Source organism: Silurus aristotelis (assembly GCF_946808225.1).
Source record: "Silurus aristotelis genome assembly, chromosome: 13".
In the NCBI taxonomy this organism is placed as follows: Eukaryota; Metazoa; Chordata; class Actinopteri; order Siluriformes; family Siluridae; genus Silurus; species Silurus aristotelis.
Window position 1 is genome coordinate 24,122,769 of NC_139586.1, and position 24,081 is coordinate 24,146,849.

At 38.2% G+C, this 24,081-nt stretch overlaps 1 protein-coding gene across 1 annotated transcript in view; it reads right to left on the reverse strand.

The window, feature by feature from the left end:
• map1sa (microtubule-associated protein 1Sa) overlaps positions 1-21,823 on the reverse strand; it is a 28,593-nt gene extending 6,770 nt beyond the window's left edge. Inside the window, exons 1-4 of the mRNA XM_083559015.1 lie at positions 21,629-21,823; positions 11,434-11,535; positions 1,836-1,918; positions 80-220 (exon numbers count right to left, since the gene is read on the reverse strand). Of these exons, the coding sequence (XP_083415141.1) occupies positions 80-220; positions 1,836-1,918; positions 11,434-11,535; positions 21,629-21,788 (486 nt within the window). The 5' untranslated portion in view covers positions 21,789-21,823. The remainder of the gene's footprint in view (positions 1-79; positions 221-1,835; positions 1,919-11,433; positions 11,536-21,628) is intronic.
• Between the last annotated feature and the right edge of the window lie 2,258 nt (positions 21,824-24,081).

Below are 24,081 nucleotides of genomic sequence, written 5' to 3' on the forward strand. Positions count from 1 at the left end.
AAATTAAGATTTCATGAAGCAATTTTCACACCATAATCAGAGAGGTATTACTATATATATTACTATACCAGTTCCTCACCTCCTCATGAGCAAATATCTGGATAAAGTCATTAAGGGAAAAGCAACCCGTTTGTAACACAAGGTCACCAGAATCTTCCACACACTGTCCGGCCAGAATCAGCAGCTTGTGACGAGACACGTCAGTAATAAGCCGACGGACCTTGGAAATACAAAACAAACCAGAAAACATAAATTAACAGTTCACCAGATGATATGTTACAGCACAAAATATTCAATTATGAATATTTGACTATTTTGTTGCGACCGGGGAAAACCCCCAAATCAAATTATGACTTTTCCACTGTGTAAAGCATTGAAAACAGAATTTCCTGAATGGAAACGTTTGTGCAATGCCTTCATTTTAACCACAAGATTGAATATTTATTCTACAAGCTCTCTGTTTTTATAATGATGTAACTGTGCAGGACATTCTGACACTACAGCACATCCAACAATCTGAGCAAAATTAACCTGCATTTTCCACTGTGTATGTTAAAAAGTCTCATTGCACAACGTGATCTGCAATCAGATGCCAAGGCGAAGATATTTTTATTTACTAAACCTTTTTTTACATTCATTTTGTGTATGTTACAAACCACTTGTATGGCGCTGAGCATTTACTAATAAATAAATTATCAAATTTTGCACATTTCCACGAATGTAACTTTACAAAAACCAATCCTCACACTTCTGCATTCAGAACCAATATTGAAATATTGCCCAAAGCGATACTGTCCATTTTTTGCCACAATTCATAATAAACTGATCCAAATTAGATTTTTTTTCAAACAGAAATCTAGATTAGATTAGTTTATAACAAAATTAGGGCAAATTGGGGACCCCCCACAACAGTGTAATTAGGATAAGAAGTGTCAACGTATGTTAATTACCAAATACAAAATTTTTGTTCAAGCCTGATTTATTTTTCTATTTTTTTCCTGTCAGAAATTAGACAGAGCAACACCTCTCAGACCGCCACAAAATCTTTACTGAAGGAATAAAAATGGAAAAATTATGTTTATTCTTCAACAGAATGCATCAAGGAGATCATTAAATGTATAGATTTTATGTAAAGTAGACCGTGGGACTTTTAATATACTTTGTTGCTCATCAGACTCTATGAACATGATCCCTGTGTCACACTGTATGATCTCAGTTATAATAATGACAGACTGTAGGACAGTCAAAAACTGAAGCACCCAATTAAAAGATTCAAATCTGTGACACATTCAGAACCATGTTCTCTCACTAATGGTAGTTTGCATCAAACAAAAACAATCCGTGGTGTTCATTTTGTTCATGACAATCCTTGATCACAAAAATGTCAAAAAACACTCCTGTTCCCTCCATAACTAAATTAGTTTCTCTTCTTAATGTACTGTCCCCTTGACTTGTTTTGACATTTTCCCTGAGGTGGACTGAAGTTGTTGCCCAATTGCGACATCAGGTTCGGCGCTCCTATTGGTTCTTGGTTTGACGCTCGTCGTAGGAAAAGTCAAACGGCAGGAAAGAGTCTGAAATCTTTTGCCGCTGCTAGAATTTAATCAGAGAAATAATATGATTGCAAAGCCAACAATCGGCTGGCGATGAACATGTCAAACCAAAGAACAAAGACTAGTTTAGCCTCGGATTATATAAATTTTGCAAGATTTTCGAAATTTGTTTCAGACAACCAAACCGTGGCCATAATCGCACATTGTTCACCTGGATTTAGTTAAGAAATTCTTACAATAATTGAACACATCACACACACACACAGATTAGGGCTGACTGACCTCTAAACACACCAAACTGTGTGATGGGTTCACAACCACCTGGGTCTCCAGAACATCTCCACTGTGCTGCAGCGTCCTCTGGCCTAGATGGAGAAAGAGTGGAGGGAGGCATTGATTAATCTCAATTAAATTCATTACTGAATAAAAAACTATTTAAGAATAACAGAGCATGACATATATACAGTATATGGACAAATGTACCAGGACACCTGACTTTTCCATTTTAATTTGGTCTTTCCACAAATTTGGAGGTGCACGTCTTTAGATATTTAGAATTATATTTTTTCCCCCCTCACTCAAACTAGGAGACCCAAACCTGTTCCAGCATGAAAATGTCTCTGTGCACAAAACCAGCTCCATGAAGATCTGCTTTACATGGGATAGAGTGGAAGATTTCCTACTATCGAGTTCTGACCTCAACCTTATTAAACACCTTTGGGATGAATGTGAATGCTGACTGCAGCCCAGGTCTCCTCACCTCACCTACATCAGTATCTGACGTTACCCCCTCGAGGCTGAATGATCACAGATGTTCACAAGCACACTCCAAAATCTAGTGGAACATCACCCGATGTTCGGGTGATGTTCCAAGAATTTATTGTGGAAAGGGATGTTCAGGAACCACATACAAAATTGTTTGGTCAAGTGTCGACAATTTTTTTTCCATATAGTGTGTTTTATGTCCGGGGTGGGGTGGGGTAGGGGTAGACCATGTTTAAATTGCTGGAGCTTGCAACTAAACCAAGCCGTGTCCTGAATAACCCCTTTGTGGAGGACCATGATTATGTTTAGATTGTAATTTTGTCCCCTCTATTGCTATAAAACAAATCATTTCAGGAATTAACCAGAGCGCTTACTTTGTACAGAGCTTTGTTACTGAGAAGCAAAATTCTAAAAGGTCAAAACAACAAGGCCAACCATGCTCTTCATTAACCAAGCAGGAATTACAGATTTTTCTCTTCAGTTACATGCCGTTTTATACCCCAGCTATGTGGAACAGCAGCTTCGACGTTGTGTTTGCACTAAATTAAAGTACAAGTTTATTTCTATAGCGCTTTTCACAATTTACACTGGAGTGTGAGATGATTAATAATGTCCTTTCTACAGTCTTATACAGTCAGTTGATGTTGTGGAACCAAGAGGTACTGAGCAACTCATAAAATAGCTGAACATTTCAGATCATCATAGATCCAACACCAACTCCTCCATGCCAGAGCCTTTAATCCCTCAAAGAGGTCCAATGTCTAAACTCTACATGAAGCGAGATTTAAATGGCGATGGTACGTCTCTAGATAGTTCGGGGGTCGGCATCTAGTTATTTGAAGGTCCATAATCTTCATGAGGTGGGACACGACTAGAGCTGGCGCAACCTCAAGATGGCTCATGATGGGAAGGTTTATATTTATGAGCTTATTCTAAGATCATTTCCTTTTTGACCTTCCTTATAGTCATTTAACATTTTAGCCCAGACTTCCCAGAACCGGTCAAAAGCGTCAAAAAAACATTTATGATTAGTCATCCAAAATAATTATGCCAAAAAATAAAATAATAAAGTCCTTTCAATTTGCCTGCCCCCAGAGTCCTGTCTTTAAAGAATAAACAGTCACCCGTCACTTTGTTGTTTGCTGTGTGAACAAAAAGTGACCTTGAACTGCCGAACTGCTGAATGTAACCTTGAACATGGCGGCACACATGATAGGAAGGATTTTCTTCCTTCCTCTACATGGACATGTTGCTTTTACATCGGTGTGAATCAGAAACGTGGCTTGTATTTAAGATAGGAATTATTTTTCTTATAAAACTGTTTAATTTATAATGTCATTCGATCAGCTCTAAACTACAGCCAGCCTGCTCCATGTCCCATTAACTAAAAAAAACTAACAAAAACAATGCAAGTATAATTAGGTCCTATTAATTATGAGCATCATCACCGTTAAATTATTAATGAATTATCTACATTATCAATCCATCCATCCATCTATTGTCCCAGCTATTAGAATATACAATACCAGTCACCTTCTCCTTATGTGGTAAAGATACAGTATTTGTTATATTATAATTATTTGAAATAATGTTAGTTAATGTTACAATTTCACGTTTTTATCGCATTGAAATTTATGAAATGAAAAAAAAAAAAAGTTGTAAAATGGATAAATATTATATTGTACCGTTAAAAAAACGGAAAGTTACAATTCTGTACAGAACTTTGTTTTCAACCTGTAAAATTTGTGTAAATAAAAACTTATGTATCTTATAAATGTGAAAGGCTGGAAATATTTTTTTTAAATCACAGTAATAAGTGAGTTAAGGTTCGGCACTACACCTGCTATTGAGAATAAGTGTGTGTGTGATAATTATCCAAACATTTGTTTTCTTTTTTACAGGACAAGTCAGCTTTATTACAGTGTGGGATCAAATGAACCCATATCTGTAGGATGTTATCTGTACCCATGGTAGATTCTCACACTGTTTCTGCTGATCAGGGCGATTTCGGTCTCAGGATGCTTCACTCTGTGCTGACGAAAACAATGGTAGCAGATTTACGATCATCCAAACTAAAACAAGATTAAATCTTTAAGGGGCAAAGTACAATATTATTAAAAGGCTTATATATTAAATATGAATTAATTATGGTTAATGTACATATTTAATATGATATTATTCCGATTTGTCAGGTCTTGTTTTTTTGCTCGGTTATTTTACAAATGAGTGAAATGGTTTTCTATTTCGGTTTCTCAGGAGCAATTATATAGTGGCATTACTTTATGGACAAAAGTTTGTGGACACCGGATGTGGAGGGGATAGCTTAGTGGTTAATGCATTGGACTTTGGATTTAAAAGGTCATGAGTTCAAATCCCAGCCACACCAACTGCTACTCCTGGGCCCCTGAGCAGGGCCCTTAACCCCCATAGCTGTATAAATGAGATAAACGTAAGTCGCTAAATAAAGTCTGTCAAATGCCAATAATGGAATGTAAATCATAAGGTTGGTATGTGCTTTTTGAACACCCCATTCCACATTTAGTCCCTATTTGCTGTTATAATAACCTCTACTCTGCGGAGATGTTCCACTAAATTTTGGAGTGTGCTTATGGACATTTGTGCGCTTTCATCTACAAGGGTGTTAATAAAGTCAGGTACGTGAGGTGGCCTTGGGTGCAGTCAGGGTTATAATGTTCAATAGGGTTGAGGTCAGAGCTCTATAACATAATATTATTGGATGTGATGAAGGGAAAACACAGTCACGGGTTGTTTTTATGAAGCGACCCAGAACGTTTTTACAGGAGCAACCAAGCTCTAAAATGTAACAGGACACGCTGACACGTACACAAAACACACACAAATAACGAAGTACTGCCAGAACGAATGAATAAACAATTAAAAGCCCATATTAGGGAATTTTGATTAGCCGTGTGTAGTGCACCAGTGTGTACACTGCTTATGCTGTGAGGCCTTCACACTCACACTCTGAGCATATTTTGCTGTCCGCTTAATATTTCAATCGATAATACCGTTCGGAATTTTCCGACAGAGTCTGACAGCAATTCGATACAATATTAGATTAGAAACATTAAAAACTCAGAGACAAGTTCAACCCCAAGATCTAAGGAGACAGAAGATTCCTTCCCCTGGTTTCATACACCATACAAAGCTCAGATTCCTTTTACCTCAGTCATCATCGATACATGCACTTTGGCTAAATGCAATGGTGTACCATTTATGCACTTTGCTTGGCCTTGACCTTATTTTAGAGAATCTGTTTCGTTCATTCGGATTAATTATATTAAAAATAAACATATAAACAAATATTCTTCACAATTTCTATTGGCCAAATCATGCATTACCACCCAAACAGGCATTGTCAGGCATAGGCACACATGCTTTCCCAAGACAACTGCACATGTTCGGTCTGTTGCTCATAGGACAGCGGGACATAGCTAGTTGTCATTTGGAGTTTTGTGTGAGTGGCTAAATGGAAATCTGACATCCTGGAATGTGCTTGGTCTTAGTTCAGTCTGGCCATCAATAATGCGAGAACGTGTGTGTGCAGGTTCGTAGGAAAGTGTGTAAATGAAAGACAGAGGGAAACAGATGGGGTGGGTGTGTGTGTGTGTGTGTGTGTGTGTGTGTGTGTAGTATAGAGAAAGCAATGTCTGACGTTATGCATTCCTTAGCAGCTGTTCGTCTGTTACTCAGCCTCCTGAATGGAAGTGAGTAGGACAGGACACACACACACACCCCAATCTCAACACACATCCAGGATACACTGTGTGTCTGAGAAGGTTACAAGGTTAACAGACTGAAGAAGCTCGAATGCATGGAATAAGCCATCTATGGAATACTTGAGTGTCAAAACTTATTTTATTTTTCCATCTTTAATAAATTTTTTACATAATCAAAGCTAAAAAAAATCCCCCAAATTTTTTTTTTTATTTGCTAAATATTTTATAGTATATAAAAAAGTTTTACCTGAACTTACCTATAAATAAAATAAAAAAATAAAATAAATAAAAAATGGAAAAACACTGAAACTTAAGTTGTACGGAAAAAGGCATTAAGATGGGAAGCGGAATAAAATGAGTCAATTTACAATCGATCGACAAGCCACAACTAACTTGGTTCATTTCCTTTTAGCAGCATTTAACTAAAGTAAAAAGATAACTACTTTAAACTACTTTAAGCAGTTTTAGAGATAAAGTAGAGAACATAAGTTATACAAGCCATACACAATTTTTTGTTCTCTGAAATTAGCCTGTAATGCAGCTAGCTGACTAAAGAGGGTTCGCTATAAACTGGAAACTAGCGTGTTTCTTGTCCAGAATGCTAGCTGTGGCTTCTGCGTTGTTTAAAGTAGCATTCTGGGTTCAATCATTTCCATTTTCAGGTGTTTATATTCTACAGATGTCCTGGTTACACTACATTAGCTATAACTTCAGCTGACAAATGTATCATTTGCCCATTCCTGATAATGCTCCATTTGAGACACAGCCCTACGTTTAATGGCATGTCTAACCACAGAGGGCGAATTCAATCAGCTGATCTTATGATACTCTCAGCTGTTAGTTAGAAGAACCCTGTTCTTTTACACTTTCAAGGCAGTCATATGAGTTTAGTCCCAAATTACACACACACACACACACACACACACACACACACACACACACACACACACACACACACACACACACAGTGTCTGTGAAGAGATCTGTGTGACAAAGTGTTGCAACATTTCACAATCAGGTGAGATGAGAGCAGCAGTTTCCCTGCAGCCTGCTAACTATGCAAACCAAATGATTTCATTTCTCCATGGATGGTGAAACACATGATTTAATGCACGTCATCTTTTTAAAACTATTTCACATTTCTATGCGTCGATGCCTGAACCAGAAATCGCTTGAGGTCCTTTCATCAAGAAAGGCTTTGTTTTTTGTTTTTTTTTTACATTTATACCACACTGCCTTTAAATCTTGCTCAATCCTCATCCCAATATTCTATACCACATCTCTACCAAAATGTATTAAAACAACCAGTGTAAACATTATATGTATAATTATATGGTTACATTTAATGGAAGGAGTCTCCAGTGTCAGTTACGTTAGAATGCAAGTGAACTCCTTGTGATTAAGAGAATGGATTTGGGGAAGTGGCGGCTTAGTGGTCAAAAGTTTGTAATGGAAGATGATCAGTTTAAATCCTGGCACTGCCAGGCTGCCGCTGCTGGGCCCTTAAGCAAGGCCCTCAACTCAAACCTACTAGTTGTATGAAATGGTTTTAAAAAGTGTTGACACAAGCTCTGTTTACAAAAAAATACTTTATCTAAGTTTACATGCCATCGCCATCAAAATAGTCCCCTTGCAAAGCAATACAGCGTTTCCAGCGTTCCTGCCACTTCTGAAATATGTCCTAGAGGTCTTCTTTTCGGAAGAGTGTCAAGCACCTTCTGCGATTCGTACTGGATCGCCGCAACGGTGACAAAACGGTGTCTGGCGAGTAGGGTGGGTGTGGAAGTGAGATCGCGTGTATTGTTGAGGGTCTTCCCGATCTCTTGTTGTCTTCCAGTGATGTTCATGAAGCTTGTGTGCCACTCAAATGTCAAAAGTAAAGATTTGACCAGTTTCATGCAGAATTTCACGTGTGCTCCTTGTTTTTACTTCGTAGACGTGTGGTAACACACGTGGTTGGAATAGCACCACTGGTAGCAAATGAGATCATTATAAGGGTGTCTGCCAAATACCGTAAATGTGGACGTTCCGCCTGCATGAGTAATGCTGACTGTAAATGAGTAATTATGTGACCCAAGTAATCTGATCTTAGGTGGAAAGTACAGGTGAGAACTAGATGTATGTCCCAAGAGATGTATTGACCCTCTTAAATCACTTAAAGTTCCTTTAGAGGTGAACTGGGTGGTATATGACCACATTTCATTTGCAGTGTGAATGCAAAGGGGTCTTGATGCATCCCAGACAGCAAGGAAAGCGAACCTCTCATCTGTCATTGCTCTGGTTGAAAAATAGGTAATTGATAAAGCTGATGTTCTAGCAGCAGAGAAGAAATCAGCTGTTTTTAGTCATTTTTTTAAGCTACAGTCACACAAGACTTTCAGCATGTGACCTTTTTCGAGATAATTTCAGCGGTATGACAATGATATGACGATGTTAAATGTTTATATTTGTTCAAGTACCATTTGTTCAAACAAGGAGCAGTTTATTTTTATGTTGATTTCATATTATAATAAAGTTGTTGTATAAAACCGGACGCTGTGTTGATCTATCGGTCACTTGTCTTCATGTGATACGAATTCTCACTTTGTTGTACTGTGTGTGTGTGTGTGTGTGTGTGTTTCCGGTCTCAGCTGTACACATGGGAGTCAATGAAATGAGAAGTGTAGTGTGATCATGGTGAGTCAAGTTTTGCTAGCAGACCATGCAATTAAAACATAGGAAATGATCCGTACAGGACATTTCTGCCTGAAACCTGACAATATACGGGCATGACTCTCTTCCTCCAGCACAAACGGTGTATAAAAAACGATCACAATTAACCAGTAAAACACAAAAAAAAGCCAGGTCTAACTGGACAGGCAGTTGGTCAGATCAATAGAGGCAGATATTATACCAGGGGCGTAGAAGAAATGTTTCACTGGATGTCGCTCATGCACTTTGTCTTGGGTTTCATTTCGTATGTTTAATTGAATGAATACGTTTATTCTCTGTAACATTCTCTTTCCTTTAGAAGCTGAAGTAGCTGATAAACAGTCATCTCATCATCTTAGAGAATTTAAGTCGTGTGCCATGTGTTCGTAATCCAGCATTAGATGGTGATTTAAAGGTGGGGAAGTACAGCTGCACCATCAGCTGCTCAAATTTTTACTTCCTTTCTTTTCTCCAGGTCCATTCTTATCTTTCAAACCACATCCCATAGATCCCAATCTTTCAATCCACTACACCCATTTTCCCCCCAAGGGTTGGGTGATAGGACTATAATATACATAGCAAGACTAATTTGGTCCCAAGACACATCTCTGAGTTGACGTGTGTGTGTGTGTGTGTATATATATATATATATATATATATATATATATATATATATATATATATTACACAAACGATTTTAATTCGAAAATGCTTGGGTTTAGACAAACAGCAAATCATAAATTTACCTACATGGCAAATAATTATATATAAATTAATTGGCTTTTACCGATGCAAATATGTAAAAAAAAATTATGCATTGCGATACAAATGCCAACTGGTATCTGTTGTACTTTTTTTTTTTTTTTATCGATGCATCACATTGTTAACTTGTATGGCGATGGATGGATGGATGGATGGATGGATGGATGGATGGATGGATGGAGGTTAAAGATTTTTGTCCAAAAACCAAAAACAGTTTTTTTTTTTGTTTATTTTAATTTTAATTATTATTTTTTATTTTTTTTTAAGTATTGAACACAATTTTCCACAGGTTTTTAATAAACAGGTTATTACAAGCGTGTAACTAAATATTACAGAAATGCAACTTGGTATTGTGATAGATTTTTGATGCATTATCTATTACTAAACCCACTCCAGTGCTACATCAGGGAAGCAGAATAATCTACTATCTAAAATGTAGGCATTGCATCAACTGTGAGTGATGACTAAAGAACAGTGTAAAAAATTAAAAAATTCCTTACGGCTAGTAAAGGAAATAACCATTTCAACATTTACTGTCAAATGCCATAATTATGGCCTCAAAACTTTGTATATTTAATACAAACAACACAACAGTTTGTTCTGATGTTTCATAAAGAGGAGTCACAATCATCATTAAGAAATGGCGCTATGGATCGTAACTGATTCAAAATATCAACATATGTGCCCCAGGGCTATTTTTTGCAAAGCACTGGATTAAAATAAAACTTCACACTGCCATAAGCTTGCGAAACGGCTGCAATGAATTCCTTTGAAAAATACTCAAGTCCTGGTGAGTTCGTACCTGTAAAGCTATTTGATAAAGCCAGATCCATGTAAGTATGAAACATCTCGAGTGACCTGCTATTGAGCTCTGACACAACCCTATTATACATTTTGGGATGAATTGGAATGCCGACTGCACCTATATGCCTCCTCGCCTTGCCTACATCAGGTCCTGACTTTACTAACACCCTTGTGGTGGGATAAGCACAAATCTGTGGAAATACACTTCGAAACCTAGTGGAACGTCCCAGAAAAATGGAGGATATTATAACCGGAAATGGGGTCTAAATGTTGAATGGAAAGTCCAAATATATACACATAAATAAGAAAAAAAATTACGATTGTTGTTTAGACTTCCGAAGCAAAGAACAGTGGTGCAAAACATTATGGATATAATACATTGACAGATCACTTGTCTAATGTACTGGTGTGTGTGTGTGTGTAGATACGGCATGTTGATGTAATCACCAGGAGAATCTAATGCTTGTTTGTTGCTGTTATGATCGCTTTCATTGTCTCCTCCTCAACAATTAAGACTCCAGAAACGAATAACAATGTGTGCATGTAAATATTTCTAGTTTCTAACATCATAATCTCCTCCAAAAGCCTGGTGGTTACTGTAAAACCCTGTGTACACACACACACACACACACACACAGGTTTCTACTGTGCCATATAAACATGTCTGAGTGGTACAGGGTAACATTAATCATCATTAGAATTATCTCGAAATATGACTCATCTGCATATTTTTTCTTTAACATGACACCATTTTTGACCATCGTAGGGCAAATGGTAAAAAAAATAAAAATAAAAAAAATCAGCTAACCGATGAAACAATGATAACATGTCTAACCTTATCAAAGTCAAACACACGAATATATTTTAGTTCGGATTAAAGAGCAAGACATTCTGCGTTCACCTTGAGAAAGGACCAGACTAAAAATGTTTAATAAAAATTATGAAAAATAAGGCGGAGCTTCCAGAAAGTCATAATATTAAAGCATCCAAATACTTACAGTTTCATATGATGTCTGACTCAAACAGGGGTGGAAAGGCAGAGTTTTTTTGTTTTTAAGTGATAACTGTGTGCTTCTACATGAAAATAAGCAAAGCTTGTTACACGTTTCAGCTCGTACCTTTGAGCTCCTCGGAGAAGAATGCAGAGTGTCTGGAGACGAAGAGTTTGAGCTGCTCGTCTAAATTGCAGGAGGACGGGTCCACGTCCCAGGAGCGGATACCTACATCCAGAGCAGAGAAATGACAGTGACAGATTTGTTAGAGCGCATTAAGCCTACTGGGGTCAATTATTCATGCTCAGAGTTCACGTTCCCAGAGACTGCAGCAGTCGCATGCAGAAACACCAAATATAGAACCGACGTTTCCCCGAACGGAGCAGAAGGACGGCTGCTACAAGCTTTAGGGGCCTCATATTGATGGGTGAGGATGTGGGGTGGCAACAATAACTCCCAGCTGTTGATGGGTTTTAATAAATGATTCAGAGGGTTTTATATGTGATAAACACTTACACAGTATAGACAAAAGTAATGAACCACCTGACTTTTTTACATCATATGTGGTTCTTCCACAAACTGTTACCACAAAGTTCGACCCAAACCTGTTCCAGCATGACTGTGCTCCTGTGCTTCTGGATACGCTAAGAATATTTATTACACAAGAACATATTTGTCGGCGAATCATCTCCAATCACACAGAATTCAAAGAATTAAGAGTAAAGTCTGAGAAACTAAATTAAATCTGTTTCATTGATGAATACTGATAATGAAGATATTTGCACAAAAAATCTCTTGGGGGATTTTTTTTTTTCTGTAGGAAAAAGGTACAATCCTTCAACTGGATAAAATTAGCTCCAGGACGCTGTGTGTTGGACGTCTCTATATCCTGCCAGACCGTGGCCTTTGGCTCTCAGCATGGGATAATGAAATGTAATTGTCAGTGTGACCTCAGAGTGCAGAGTAATTACACCGGCGGTGTAGCGGGTGGAGCAAGCGGCAGTATCAACAGGCTTTTATCCTCCACAGTAAACATTTCTCCTCTGAATAAAGCAGGAGCTGTATCAATGAGACAACCAGAGGGTCTCAAAGCACAAAGAGCGTCATTATAACCACCGATCTGCTCTTAAAACACTTTGTGTGAGACTGGGAAACTGTTTACCATGAGGGGAAAAAAAAATATTTATAATTCATTCCCATCATCGCATCAACGTGTAATTTGTAAAAACAGCTTTGCTGTGCTTGAATCAAATATATATAGTCAAATGTTTTTCTGAGGTAAACATGTTCATTTCATCCCCAGCATCATATTTAATCAAACAGAAGTGAAGCAACAAAATGTTCGGAGAAATCACACCAGGTATCACACGCTGTTTTTACCATATAAATGATTATTGTTCAATAAACCGGAAGGTTGTAATATCTGAGCAATATGACAGAAACTTATCCTTATTTATGAAGACACAATACCAGTTTCTCGAGTTGTCTGTGCTAGACCTTCCTGAGTCACTACTTGCATCCTAAACACATATCTCCCCTTCCCCTCATGCTCTTTGTACTACTGACCAGTGTTCCTGTCTCTTTTTTCTTTTCGGATCCGACTGAATTAGCTCGACACCCTACCTCCGGATGGAGTTCTCTCCAACTGAAGACCACTCAAAGCAGCTAAGGATGGTTCCTCACGAACAGCCTGAAGATCGGTGACGTTTCTGAACAACTCGTCAACTACGAGGATGGATTTGAACTGTAATTAATATCAACAGTCTGCTTTGATGGCTTAGGACCAAAATTTGCATGAAGAGTTCTGTATTTAAGTGTCCATCACTGAACAGTACATTTCAACAATGATGGAACTATAACGAATGGCCATTTGTTGCCACCCAGATGAAGATGAGTTCCCTTTATTACACGGTCATTAGGAAAAAGCTTTAGTTTATAGGACTGTGGTGAGACCTGCGATGTTGTATGGTTTAGAGACTGTGGCATTGAGTAAAAGACAGGAGGTGGAGCTGGAGGTAGCAGAGCTGAAGATGTTGAGGTTTTTCGTTGGGAGTGACGAGGATGGACAGGATTAGAAATGTGTTTATTAGAGGGACAGCGCATGTGGGACATTTTGGAGACAAGGGGAGGGAGGCGAGATTAAGATGGTGTGGACATGTTCAGAGGAGAGACATGGGGTACATCAGTAGGAGAATGCTGAGGATGGAGCCGCCAGAAAGGAGGAAAAGCGGTGGATTTTTATTTGAATTCCGCCACATTGGAATGTAAAACCTGGGCTATTAGCAGTAAATTATAGTTTAGTCATATTGCCTGTGATATGACTCAGAATCTGCCCCAACTAAATTGATACTCAGCAGCCGCTACTGCTCAATTATGATTTGAATGTGTTTTGAGGATTGTCATTTAGCCTATTAAAATAAAAATATTATGTAAACATAGTTAAAATGCATTACATTACAATAAATTTTTAGTTCTTGGGTTGGACAGGTTGCCGACGTACTGGTAACTCAGTTTAGATGGTTTAAGATGAGTTGGACTGGAGAGTAAAGGAAAAGCAGCCAACAAGCACTCAACACCTCTGAGAACTGCTTAAGATTGTAGGACAATCACTGTAGGTGACTAGCTCTTGAGACTGACTGAAACTTGCTGTCATTAAAGCCAAAATCATGTTATTAAATGTTTTACATGCTTTTTAAAGAAAGATTTATGTTGTGCAGTCTAGAGCTGAAACGATTCCTCGAGTGACAAGTAATTCGAATTCAAAAAAGCATCAAGGCAAATCTTTCGGTTAGTTCATTTAACTACACACGGAGCACTGCGTTTCCCCACAGACTATTATTACTGACGCACCACCCGCTAAACTCTGGAGCGCTCTGTACGGGTAACACAGAAGACGCTGCAGAATGAAAAATGGAGGAACGGGAAGAAAACAGTGAGGGGCGAGGAGAAGATTCAGGCCAAAGAAAACGGCAGAAAGTTTCCAAAGTTTGGTATCATAGAAACAAAGAAAACACCATATAGTGCTTTTACCCTTTTTTTTTATTTATTTGAAATTATAATTTTTAAAGTTTTATTAAATTTTTTTAATTAATTTTCATTTATGATTTTTTTATTTATGTTTGTATTTTGCTGTAATATAGCAATTAAATGCACTAAATGGGTTTAGTTTTCACAGATTCGTGTGCAATTTCAGCAATAACATTTATTTTTTTAAAAAGGAAACAAATTACTTGATTAATTTTAAGAGACCAGTCTTATTTTCACTTGTATAGTTAGTATTGCTCTTTAAAAAAAAAAAAGAAAAAAGAATGAGTATATGATTACGTGATGAAATAATCATTACAATACCCAGTGGTGGGCGGTCAGGGCCAGTAAAGCCTTCACTGCTGGCCTAATCACTTTCAGAAGCACTGACCTACATTTACAACCTAAATTCTAATATTTGTTCAACGAAATTGTTTACATTTATTCCCAACAGTTTATTATTCTCTTCATATCGTAGCGTTTCTCTTGGCTGCACTGCTTCCAGCACGTGTATGTGGATGTTAGATTTTTTTTGTCCAATCAGATTTCAGTCTCTATGTGCTGCCATGTCAATCTAATCTGTCCAGGGCCTTTAAAGTACGTACTGCTGGCTCTTTGGCCATAGAGAAATTTTGCAACAGGTCTGTTTCTTTAACCAATTAGATTTCATATTCGCCTCACAGGGCAGCTAGCTGGCCCAGAATAGTGTCAGCATTTTCCCGTCCTCTGATTGGTTGGTCAGAGGGAAACTGTTACAGCCAAGTTCGACTGGCAAAACACACGTGTGGCTCTGCACACATGAATACATCTGAGTTAGACTTTTTTTATGCCTATGGGGGAAGAGAAATTGATTTGGTCTTAGACACACAAATACATTTTCAAGAAAAGCTAGACATCGTGAGGAGGTCGGCCAACCCTGAAGCTAGCTAGCTTGTCTTAGGCCTGGAAAGGGTTTGTTCTCCACTTCCAGACCAGTAAATACGAGCGTTACCGCTGGCTTACAGCCTCAGAGGAGCGGTAAAAATTACGAGTCTGCATCTCGGGTGAGTAGGTTGTATTTTATTTAAATTTTTAATGTTTTGTCATGTTATTAGACAAATATTGATTCTGAACTGCTCCAGATGATGTAGGTGGCACAGTTGTGGTGGTAGTGTAGAGGTTTGGAGTCTTAACTGGGTTTCTTAAGTGTGCAGCCCTTAATAAGGTGTTACGAAATGTAGAAATGCTAATAAAGCAGCATTACTGTCAGAGTCGCAGTTATAAAAATTGTAACCAAATTCATCAAATTCAATTAAAATTAATCTTCCATAAAGCAACTGATGTGCAATAAAAGTTTACCTGAAAGGCAATACAAGTTCTATTCCCAAATATAGGAAGCACACACAGACACACACTGCGCTAGCTCACAATTAAATACATTTTCAATGCTATTTGTGCCAAATCTTTGGCAAACAGTTCCCTAATGTTTGAATGTACAGTTCAACATTGGACAAACACAGATATGACCTCATCAGTTTTTAATATCTGTAAGCTTCATCAGAAATGTGGAAAAAGAAAAGTGCACAGGGTAGACGATGTAACAGCCATCCGAGGTCGACTGAAAGTATTTAGCAAGGACGTGTCTGGTAAAAACACACTGCCAAAGTGACAGGTTTTCTATTTATTCACTTCCTGATGAGGTCATATGCTGCCTCCGAGCTTAGAGGCAACAACCACTTTCTGTTCTTCTGCTGATTTCCACCACAGCAATGCTAAAAAGAAGAAGAAATTTCGCTCTGAACCTAAATTCGTGTCTAGACACACACTCGACTGGGCTGCGGCTGGACGACCAGTAATTCACCAGAGAAGAGAAACACAACGTTTTCAGTATTTAACAAAATGACTTGTTTGATTTCAAACAAGCTGCATGAAGGCAAACCTGCAGAATATTTTTACCAACGATCTTCAAACTGAGATAAAAGCTGAACTTATCAACTTTTATTAAACTGTGAAATAAATATCAGAAAATGTCTCATCCTGAGGCACTGCAAAAAAAATAATTAAAAGAAAATAAAAATAAAAAATAACATCGCATCTACACACGTGTTTATTCAAAAATTTGTGTAAAAAAAAAAAAAGTGAATAAAACTTCAGTTTACTGCGAGATTCATCCATGTATATAAATCTCATATAAAAAAGGGACACGACTACTAACTGATAGCTACATAGGACATGCTTCCTGTATTCGAATTGACAAGCACAATTCCCACACCTCTATTTATTAATACTGACAGGCAGAAAGACCAGGTATTCTTCTTCTTGGGCTCTGAAGCATAAAGAGGACACCTCCTTTCATTACAAAAGGAAGAGATCATGTCTCCTCTAAACAAGTTTATGCCTCCATAACTAGAACAGTCTACTTGGCCTCTGTGTGTCTTATAGCAAATGTCATATACAGAGGCCAGGCCAACCTGGTTGTAACTGAACTACAGGAGCCAGGACCATTTTGACTGTGGTAGAAGTACAGAAGACACACTTCCCTTACTGAAGTAGTAGTTCAGAAGCGGAACTTTACTAAGACTAAAGTACAGAAGTCACTCCTCCTTTATTGAGGTGGAAGTACAAACCAGAGGTCACGCCTCCTTTACTGAGACGGAAGTACAGAGGTCAAGTCTCCTTTACCAAGACGGAAGTCCAAAAATCATGCCTCTTTTACTGAGGCGGAAGTCCAGAGGTCTCGCCTCCTTTACTGTGACAGAAGTTCAGAAGTCACGCCTCCTTTAATGAGGCGGAAGTACAGAGGTCACGCCTCCTCTACTGCGAAGGGAAACCCAGATGTCACGCCTCCTCTACCGAGACGGAAATCCAGGGGTCACGTCTCTTTTAATGAGACGGAAGTTTGGGTCCCGCCTCTTTTACTGAGGAGGAAGTCCAGAGGCCCCGTTTCCTTTACTGAGGCGGAAGTCCAGAGGTCACGTTTCCTTTACTGAGGTGGAAGTACAGAGGCCACGCCTCCTTTACAGAGAAAGTACAGAGGGCACAAATCATTGATTTATTGAGGTAGATGTATACTAAGACAGAGTAAAGAAGGCACGGCTCCTTTATGTGAACTAACGCACAGAAGCATGCTCCTTTTTTTTTTACTTTACTGTCTGACTCGACCAAAAAAATTAATGAAACAGGATCTCATTTCACAATATTTTCACAAAAGGTAGATGAATAAAGCAGGCCAACATTCAGATCCCTGATGCAGTAAGCAGATCTGAATCATTTCAAAACACAGAGCAAACACCAAAACAGGAAAGAAGGAAAAGTAGAAAAATAAACAGTATCCGGGCGAACGGAAAAAGAACAAACATTCCACGGAGGATGAAGGCAGAGAAGTGAAAGGATTTAATTAAACACTGACAGCAACTGCTGCTGAAACCAGAGCGAGAGTGCAGATATTCATGCACAAACGTTTTCACAATGCAAATCGCAAAAAGCCAGTTCACTTCCATCCTTTTTTTGAGCGCGCTGCTTAAAACCTCACTCAGCCTTTAAAGAGTGAAGCATTATGAAAGCAGGCATCCTGTAATTTTCTTTTAGGAAAGTGGTTATAAAAATAATAATAAAAAAAAAAAAAATCAGTCCTGCTCTGCACTTGCTGTCACGTGTGAGCAGTTCTGTGTGCGATCTGTGCAATGGTGTCTTCTGACCAGGAAAAGGAGGAAATGGTGGTCAGTACGTAAAACTAAGATACACACATTAAGAGGATGTGTGTCTTCACTGTCAGTCACACGGTTCTTTAGAGATAAAGACAGAGAATCGGAGAATGGAGGAAGGTATGACGAGAGAGGCGGCATAAAACAATCTGAAGACATGACAGAGCAGTGATACACACCCCTACTAACACACACTCTGCTTCCTCTTTACATGCTGCTGGACTTTGAACTAATGATCGAAGCACAATGAGGAAGCCGAATCGCCTGCCTGCTGCAGCTTAACGCCTCCACACTCTTCATACGGAGATGACACATGATAGCTGGCTTCCACCAATAACACGAGTTTATTACAGAAGAAATTAATGTAAACAATGATACTGAGAACTCAAACAAACAAAACAAAAACGGTATAAACGGCATAATATAACTATGACCACTATGTCTGCGTGAGTGATACGCTGAAACGGCATAAACAGCATCAACTGCATATGCAACGTGAATTAACTACGTCATCTACGTGAGCAATTACGTACATTCATATTACGTATTAACTATGTAAAACAACGTCTCCGAGCAAACGATACGACTTCTTCAAGCAAATGTTAAGCCGCCTTCGCGACAAAACAACAACGTTTACGCAAAAACAATGCGACAACTTCACCAAAAATCGTTGTTCCGTCTAAAAAAAAGCATCGTTTCCACCTAAAAAACACGTAGTTCCCATGCAAACAGCGCGACGTTCCCGCCCAAACAGCGCGACGTTCCCGCCCAAACAGCGCGACGTTCCCGCCCAAACAGCGCGACGTTCCCGCGCAAACAGCTCGGCGTTCCTGCGCAAACAGCTCGCCGTTCTCGCGCAAACGATCAAATGTCTCCGGGCAAACAATACGTCTCCATGTAAACAATACGATGTCGGTGTGTAAACAATAAATCGTCTCCTCAAAAACAATACGATGACACTTTGTAAACAATATGGAGTTCCCGCGTTAACGTTACATCTCTGCATAAACAATACGACGTCTAGGAGCAAACAGTATTGTGCTTCTCCGTTAACAATATGAATGAACTAAGCAAACAATATAAATTTTCTGCAAAAACAATATCAAGATTTTTGCGTAAACAATACAACGACATAACTACGTAGGCGATACAATGTGTATACACGTAAACTGACGCCATGTGGAGAATTTGATCCCTCGCCATACACACACTTTACACCAAAGCATGTGGTTGTTCGTTAGAAAAAGGGGCATTGTCAAGCAACTCATTTCAATTAGCACCCCCTGCTGTAATGGAGCACTCTGAGCTCATTAGGTCACAATGATGTGTCTAAAGAACCCTGACGTTAAATTGCTCTGGGAAAAATACTAATTTCTAATTGAATTAGAAAAATTTCTCATTCAACCTGCCTGAATGTGGTACTCGCCTCTCCAACTGGCCTGTAGGAGGCGGAGCTTCAATAAAACATGGAGGACAAAGTCGTGTTCGCTCTTCTTCAGACCAGGCAGTGTGACGCAGGCCAACTGCAGTATTTATAGCAACAGCTTTAATCTCACATCTCTCTCCTCCAAATATCTAACTCTCCCTACCCGTCTCTTCTTCTCTTCCATTCTCGTTCTCTACTGTCTTTTCTGCCACCTCACCCTCTCCCATCTCTCTCTTCCTGTTCCTATTGTTCCTACATCTATTCCTCTACCCCATTCCATCCCCTTTCTTCTTCGCCTTTTCATCGTGCTGAGGGTCGCTGTGGTTTGAATATTGTGTATGACGGTTGCGTTCAACCAAATGGTTATAATTATTTTCAAGTGGCTCAGCTTCAGCACTTCTGCTGTTCATTATCAGACCTGTGCGGTCATGCAGGAGACACGTCGACTCAGCAGTTTCCCAAAAGAACTGCGACGGGAAATGGGTGCACTGCATTTACAGCCTGTGTGTGTAGAGGCACTTGGTCTGTAATTTGTCCAATTTTTTTTTTTCCAGCATCCTTAAAAATAAGAATATGAAAAATTAGGCCCAGGTTTTCAAGAAGTGCTCATTAAAGAGGAACCAGGAAGACAAACAAAGTTTAGGATGATAATACAAAAAAAAAAAGTTTTCTTCATATACAATGAATTAGAATCATTTACGCCTAAAAAGGATATAACCGATTTAAGAAGTTCCCGATGCCTGATCTGTTGTAGTTCTTCAGGGGTATAGTAGCATAGTGGTTAAGTGATTACTGATCGTACAGTCAGCGGCTCACGCCCTTGTATCACCCTAAACCCAGGGGTCTGTTTCATGACCCTGCCCCCTATCCTCTATATGTGAAGAAAAGAACTTCACTGTGCTGTACTGTATGTGTGACAAATAAAGGCTATTCTAGCCTTTATTTGTCACACACAGATGCTATTCTATATCATCTTCGTCATTTGGCTGACAAACCCTGTTCAGGGGAGTGGTAGCTCAGTGGTTAAGGCTGGGTTACTGATCAGAAGGTTCAAGGCGACAAAAAAAATGAACACGGCGTCGTCACCAAGAGACATTTGACATCTATGAGAAGTAAAAAAAAAAAAAAAAAAAAAAAAAGTATAATGACCGAGAAACACCAACAGAATTCTCAATCACTTTGAGGAGGCACACAGATATAAACCTCAAAGCGGTTAATTCGATTAACACAAGACTGGTAGCTTCACTTGGTTTGCCATTATATAGCCCTATTTCTTTTCCTCAGCATCCTCAGCCTATAAAATGGAAAACTGGGGCCAGGGTTCAAAGAAGTGCTCATTCATGAGGAACCTGAACATTGAAAGTTCAAGATAATAAGAGAAATAAACTTTTTCCATTCATACATAATTCAGCATTGATGGAGGTGATGAAAGTGGTAGATAAAACTATCACTGACTCATGCTGAAGCATTTATCAGCGTATGAGAAGGTGGCATCTCAGTGGGTGGACTTCTGATCAGAAGGTTTGGAGTTCAAATCCCTACCACACTATGCAGCCATAGCAGGAGCCTTAAACAAGGCCCTTAACCCTCAACTGTATAAATGAGATAAGTCGCTTTGGATAAAGGCGTCTGCCAAACGGCATACAATGTAATGTAAACCCACAACACCACCAGGACAAAAGTGGGCGGGACTTACATGTTCAACAGAGCGTTTAATTGGATGGACACAAGACTAGTACAGGATGAATCATCAAAAATGTGAATGGCTTCCCAAAAATCTTTATACATGCATTCATAATACGCATAGACATTCACAAACAGCCCTGAAAGTTTGATTTCTCTTGTGAAATGCAAAAGTCCAAAGAGGGCATTGGTTGAATCACAAATTTTAAGTACCCTACAAAACTAATGCATCATGACTCCTGCTCCAGACTTACTAGGGCCCAGGGTATGTGCACTACATAGTGTGCTTCGCCTTTAGTGCACTAAACAGAAATTAAGACGCATTTAGGATTCAGACATTAACCTCAAAATTCTTGTTAAGGCATGTTTGAGAGTATGATTAGTGAAAAAGGGAGCTGTTCTTGTTCAAAAGTGAGCTGTTAACTCTTCAGTGGTAAATCGGATCAGCCCCAAAAACCCGAAGAAAGCACTGCAAAGATTTATCAAGAGAAAAAAACAACTTTACCTCGTTCAATCTCCGAAACTAAGTACTCGACAGAGCCGGCAGCGGTATGCTCCCCGACTACCACTAGTAAAGAGTATTTCTCGCTGCTGAAACCGGGATGGGATGAAGTTGCGCTCGGGTTTTCCATCGTTTTCGCTCCGTCGATGCGCTGCGACGCCATGTTGAGTTGTAGTCGAATGAGGAGCAGCAGCCACGCCCCCTTATTTAAACAAGGGGCGGAGATAGAATGATTGACAGCTCCGCTCAGCCAATCGAGTTTTGCTAAAAAGTCTAGAGGGAAGTTAGGCGTTCATTACAGTTTTTCTCTAATCATCTTTAATATTTGCAAAACCAGTAAGTGAATTTTTAAACAATGTGTGCAAACAGCACAATACATTGGATTTCTTACATTGCACAATACAGTTCTAAACAGCACAATACATTGGAGCACAATACATTGTAAGCCTGTACTTTTCTAAAAATCATTAGTTCATTTCTTAAAAGTAAGTGTGTCAATGAACATCTCATTTCCATCAAGATGTTTAGGCATGATGGAGCACAGATTCAGGATTTCTTGATAAACTATGGTGTGGATCACAGTGACTGAAAATGCACAAAATTTGACTTCCTTCTGTGCGCCATCTGTGAATTTCAGCAGCACAAAATAATTTATTTGATTGCATTTTTTATTTATATTGATTGCAAGAGACCGGACAGGATTCACACTTTTACAAGTGTTTGTTTGTTTCTTAGTTGTTCATCCATTTTTATATTGTATAATTCTTTGTTTTGCTCTGTCTGTATTCACTCTCCACTTGAATGTTCACAAGATTCACCTTTGACCTGTTTTAGAGAACTAGTTGATTATTGGTTGATCTGATTCTGTTCACTCGCCTTCATTAGTGACATTCAAGATTCATCTGCACAGTTCATCAATTCAACACATTTACAAAAAAAAGTTTAATAGAAATTTTAGATGACAGATTTTGACAACTGTTTTATTCATTTTGCAGTCAATGACTTATGCATTGAACTGATGCTGAGATGTTTTGGGGGTTAAAATTTTTTAGGTGAAACCAGTATAATATATTTTGATCAACATGAACATAAACAACTGATAATGTAGGAAACAGCAGACACTTGTACACAATTAAAAAGAAGTAAATAAATGTACAAAAGCTTTCGCAATTTGATCAAAGCAACAAGAAATATTTTTATGATGAGCAGAAATGACTAAATGATGTGGAGGTCGAACAAGGAGTTTTGAGAATTTCATTTCTAATCTGAGAAACGCTCCGAAGCAACTGTGAAAATCCGTAAACTATTACACGTTGCGGTGTGAGAGGAGATATGAAAAAGTAGGATATTATAAATCAGTAAACAATATACTCTATATTATACAATTATTATTATAATTTATTAAAGAACATTCAAAACCACATATGCTGTTTTTTAAAGGCTTTTTGTAATGCTGATCAAAATAAAAAGTAGTGCAAAGTCAGCACTTTTGGAATACCACTTCAATATCTCTGCAAAAAAAAAACAAAAAACTTTAATATAAAATAATGAATAATAATTTATCCTTTGGCCTATACAGTTTTTCTCAGTTGCTTTGGAGAATTTCTTAAATTATCCTTAATATTTGCAAACCAGTAAGTGCATTTTCAAATGCTTTTCTCAAAATCCTTGATGTACTTTTCTCAAAATCCTTGAGAAAAAATGTTCAGTCGTGTTGTCAGTATGATGGTGCACAGTTTCAGTATTTCCTGATATAAACTACGGTTTGAATTTACAATGATTGAAAATGTGCAAGGTTGAATTTCTTCTCTATGGTATATATGAATTTCAGCAGCACAAATGTATTTATTTGTTTGCATATTTGATTTATATTGATTGCATGAGACCGAACAGGATTTACACTTTTACTGTACTGTACCAGTGTTTGTTCGTTTTATGATGCGCACAAGAGGCTAAATGACGTGGAGGTATTTTTAAGAAATGAAATGTTAATATTAACGAAAGGTTTTAAACAAATACACAAAATAAAGTTAGTTATTATAGTAATATAGCAAATATAGCAATATAGCAAAATAATAGTTGTTTGTAAAATGTTTAATATTGATCAAAAATAGCAAGAAAAAAAGCTTATTTCGCAAAATCTCAACGTACTATGTATTACCATGACACCCAATTTCCCCTTTATATATCATTTATATTCTTATACAACATTATAATTGTGTATCTTTTTACTTTCATTCAATATTGCTGCAGATAAGTGAGTACAGGAGCTAATTTGTTGCACAGAGAATTAAACGTAACTAGAAATATATATATTTTTTTAAATATGAAGTGTCATTCTTTAATTATTGTTAAATTGCTGTAGAACACTGGGGGATATGCTGTTATATGAGCTGAACAGTCCTTTGGGGTAATAACAGTGTTAACGCTACCTTGTACTTAGCACCACTTTTTTA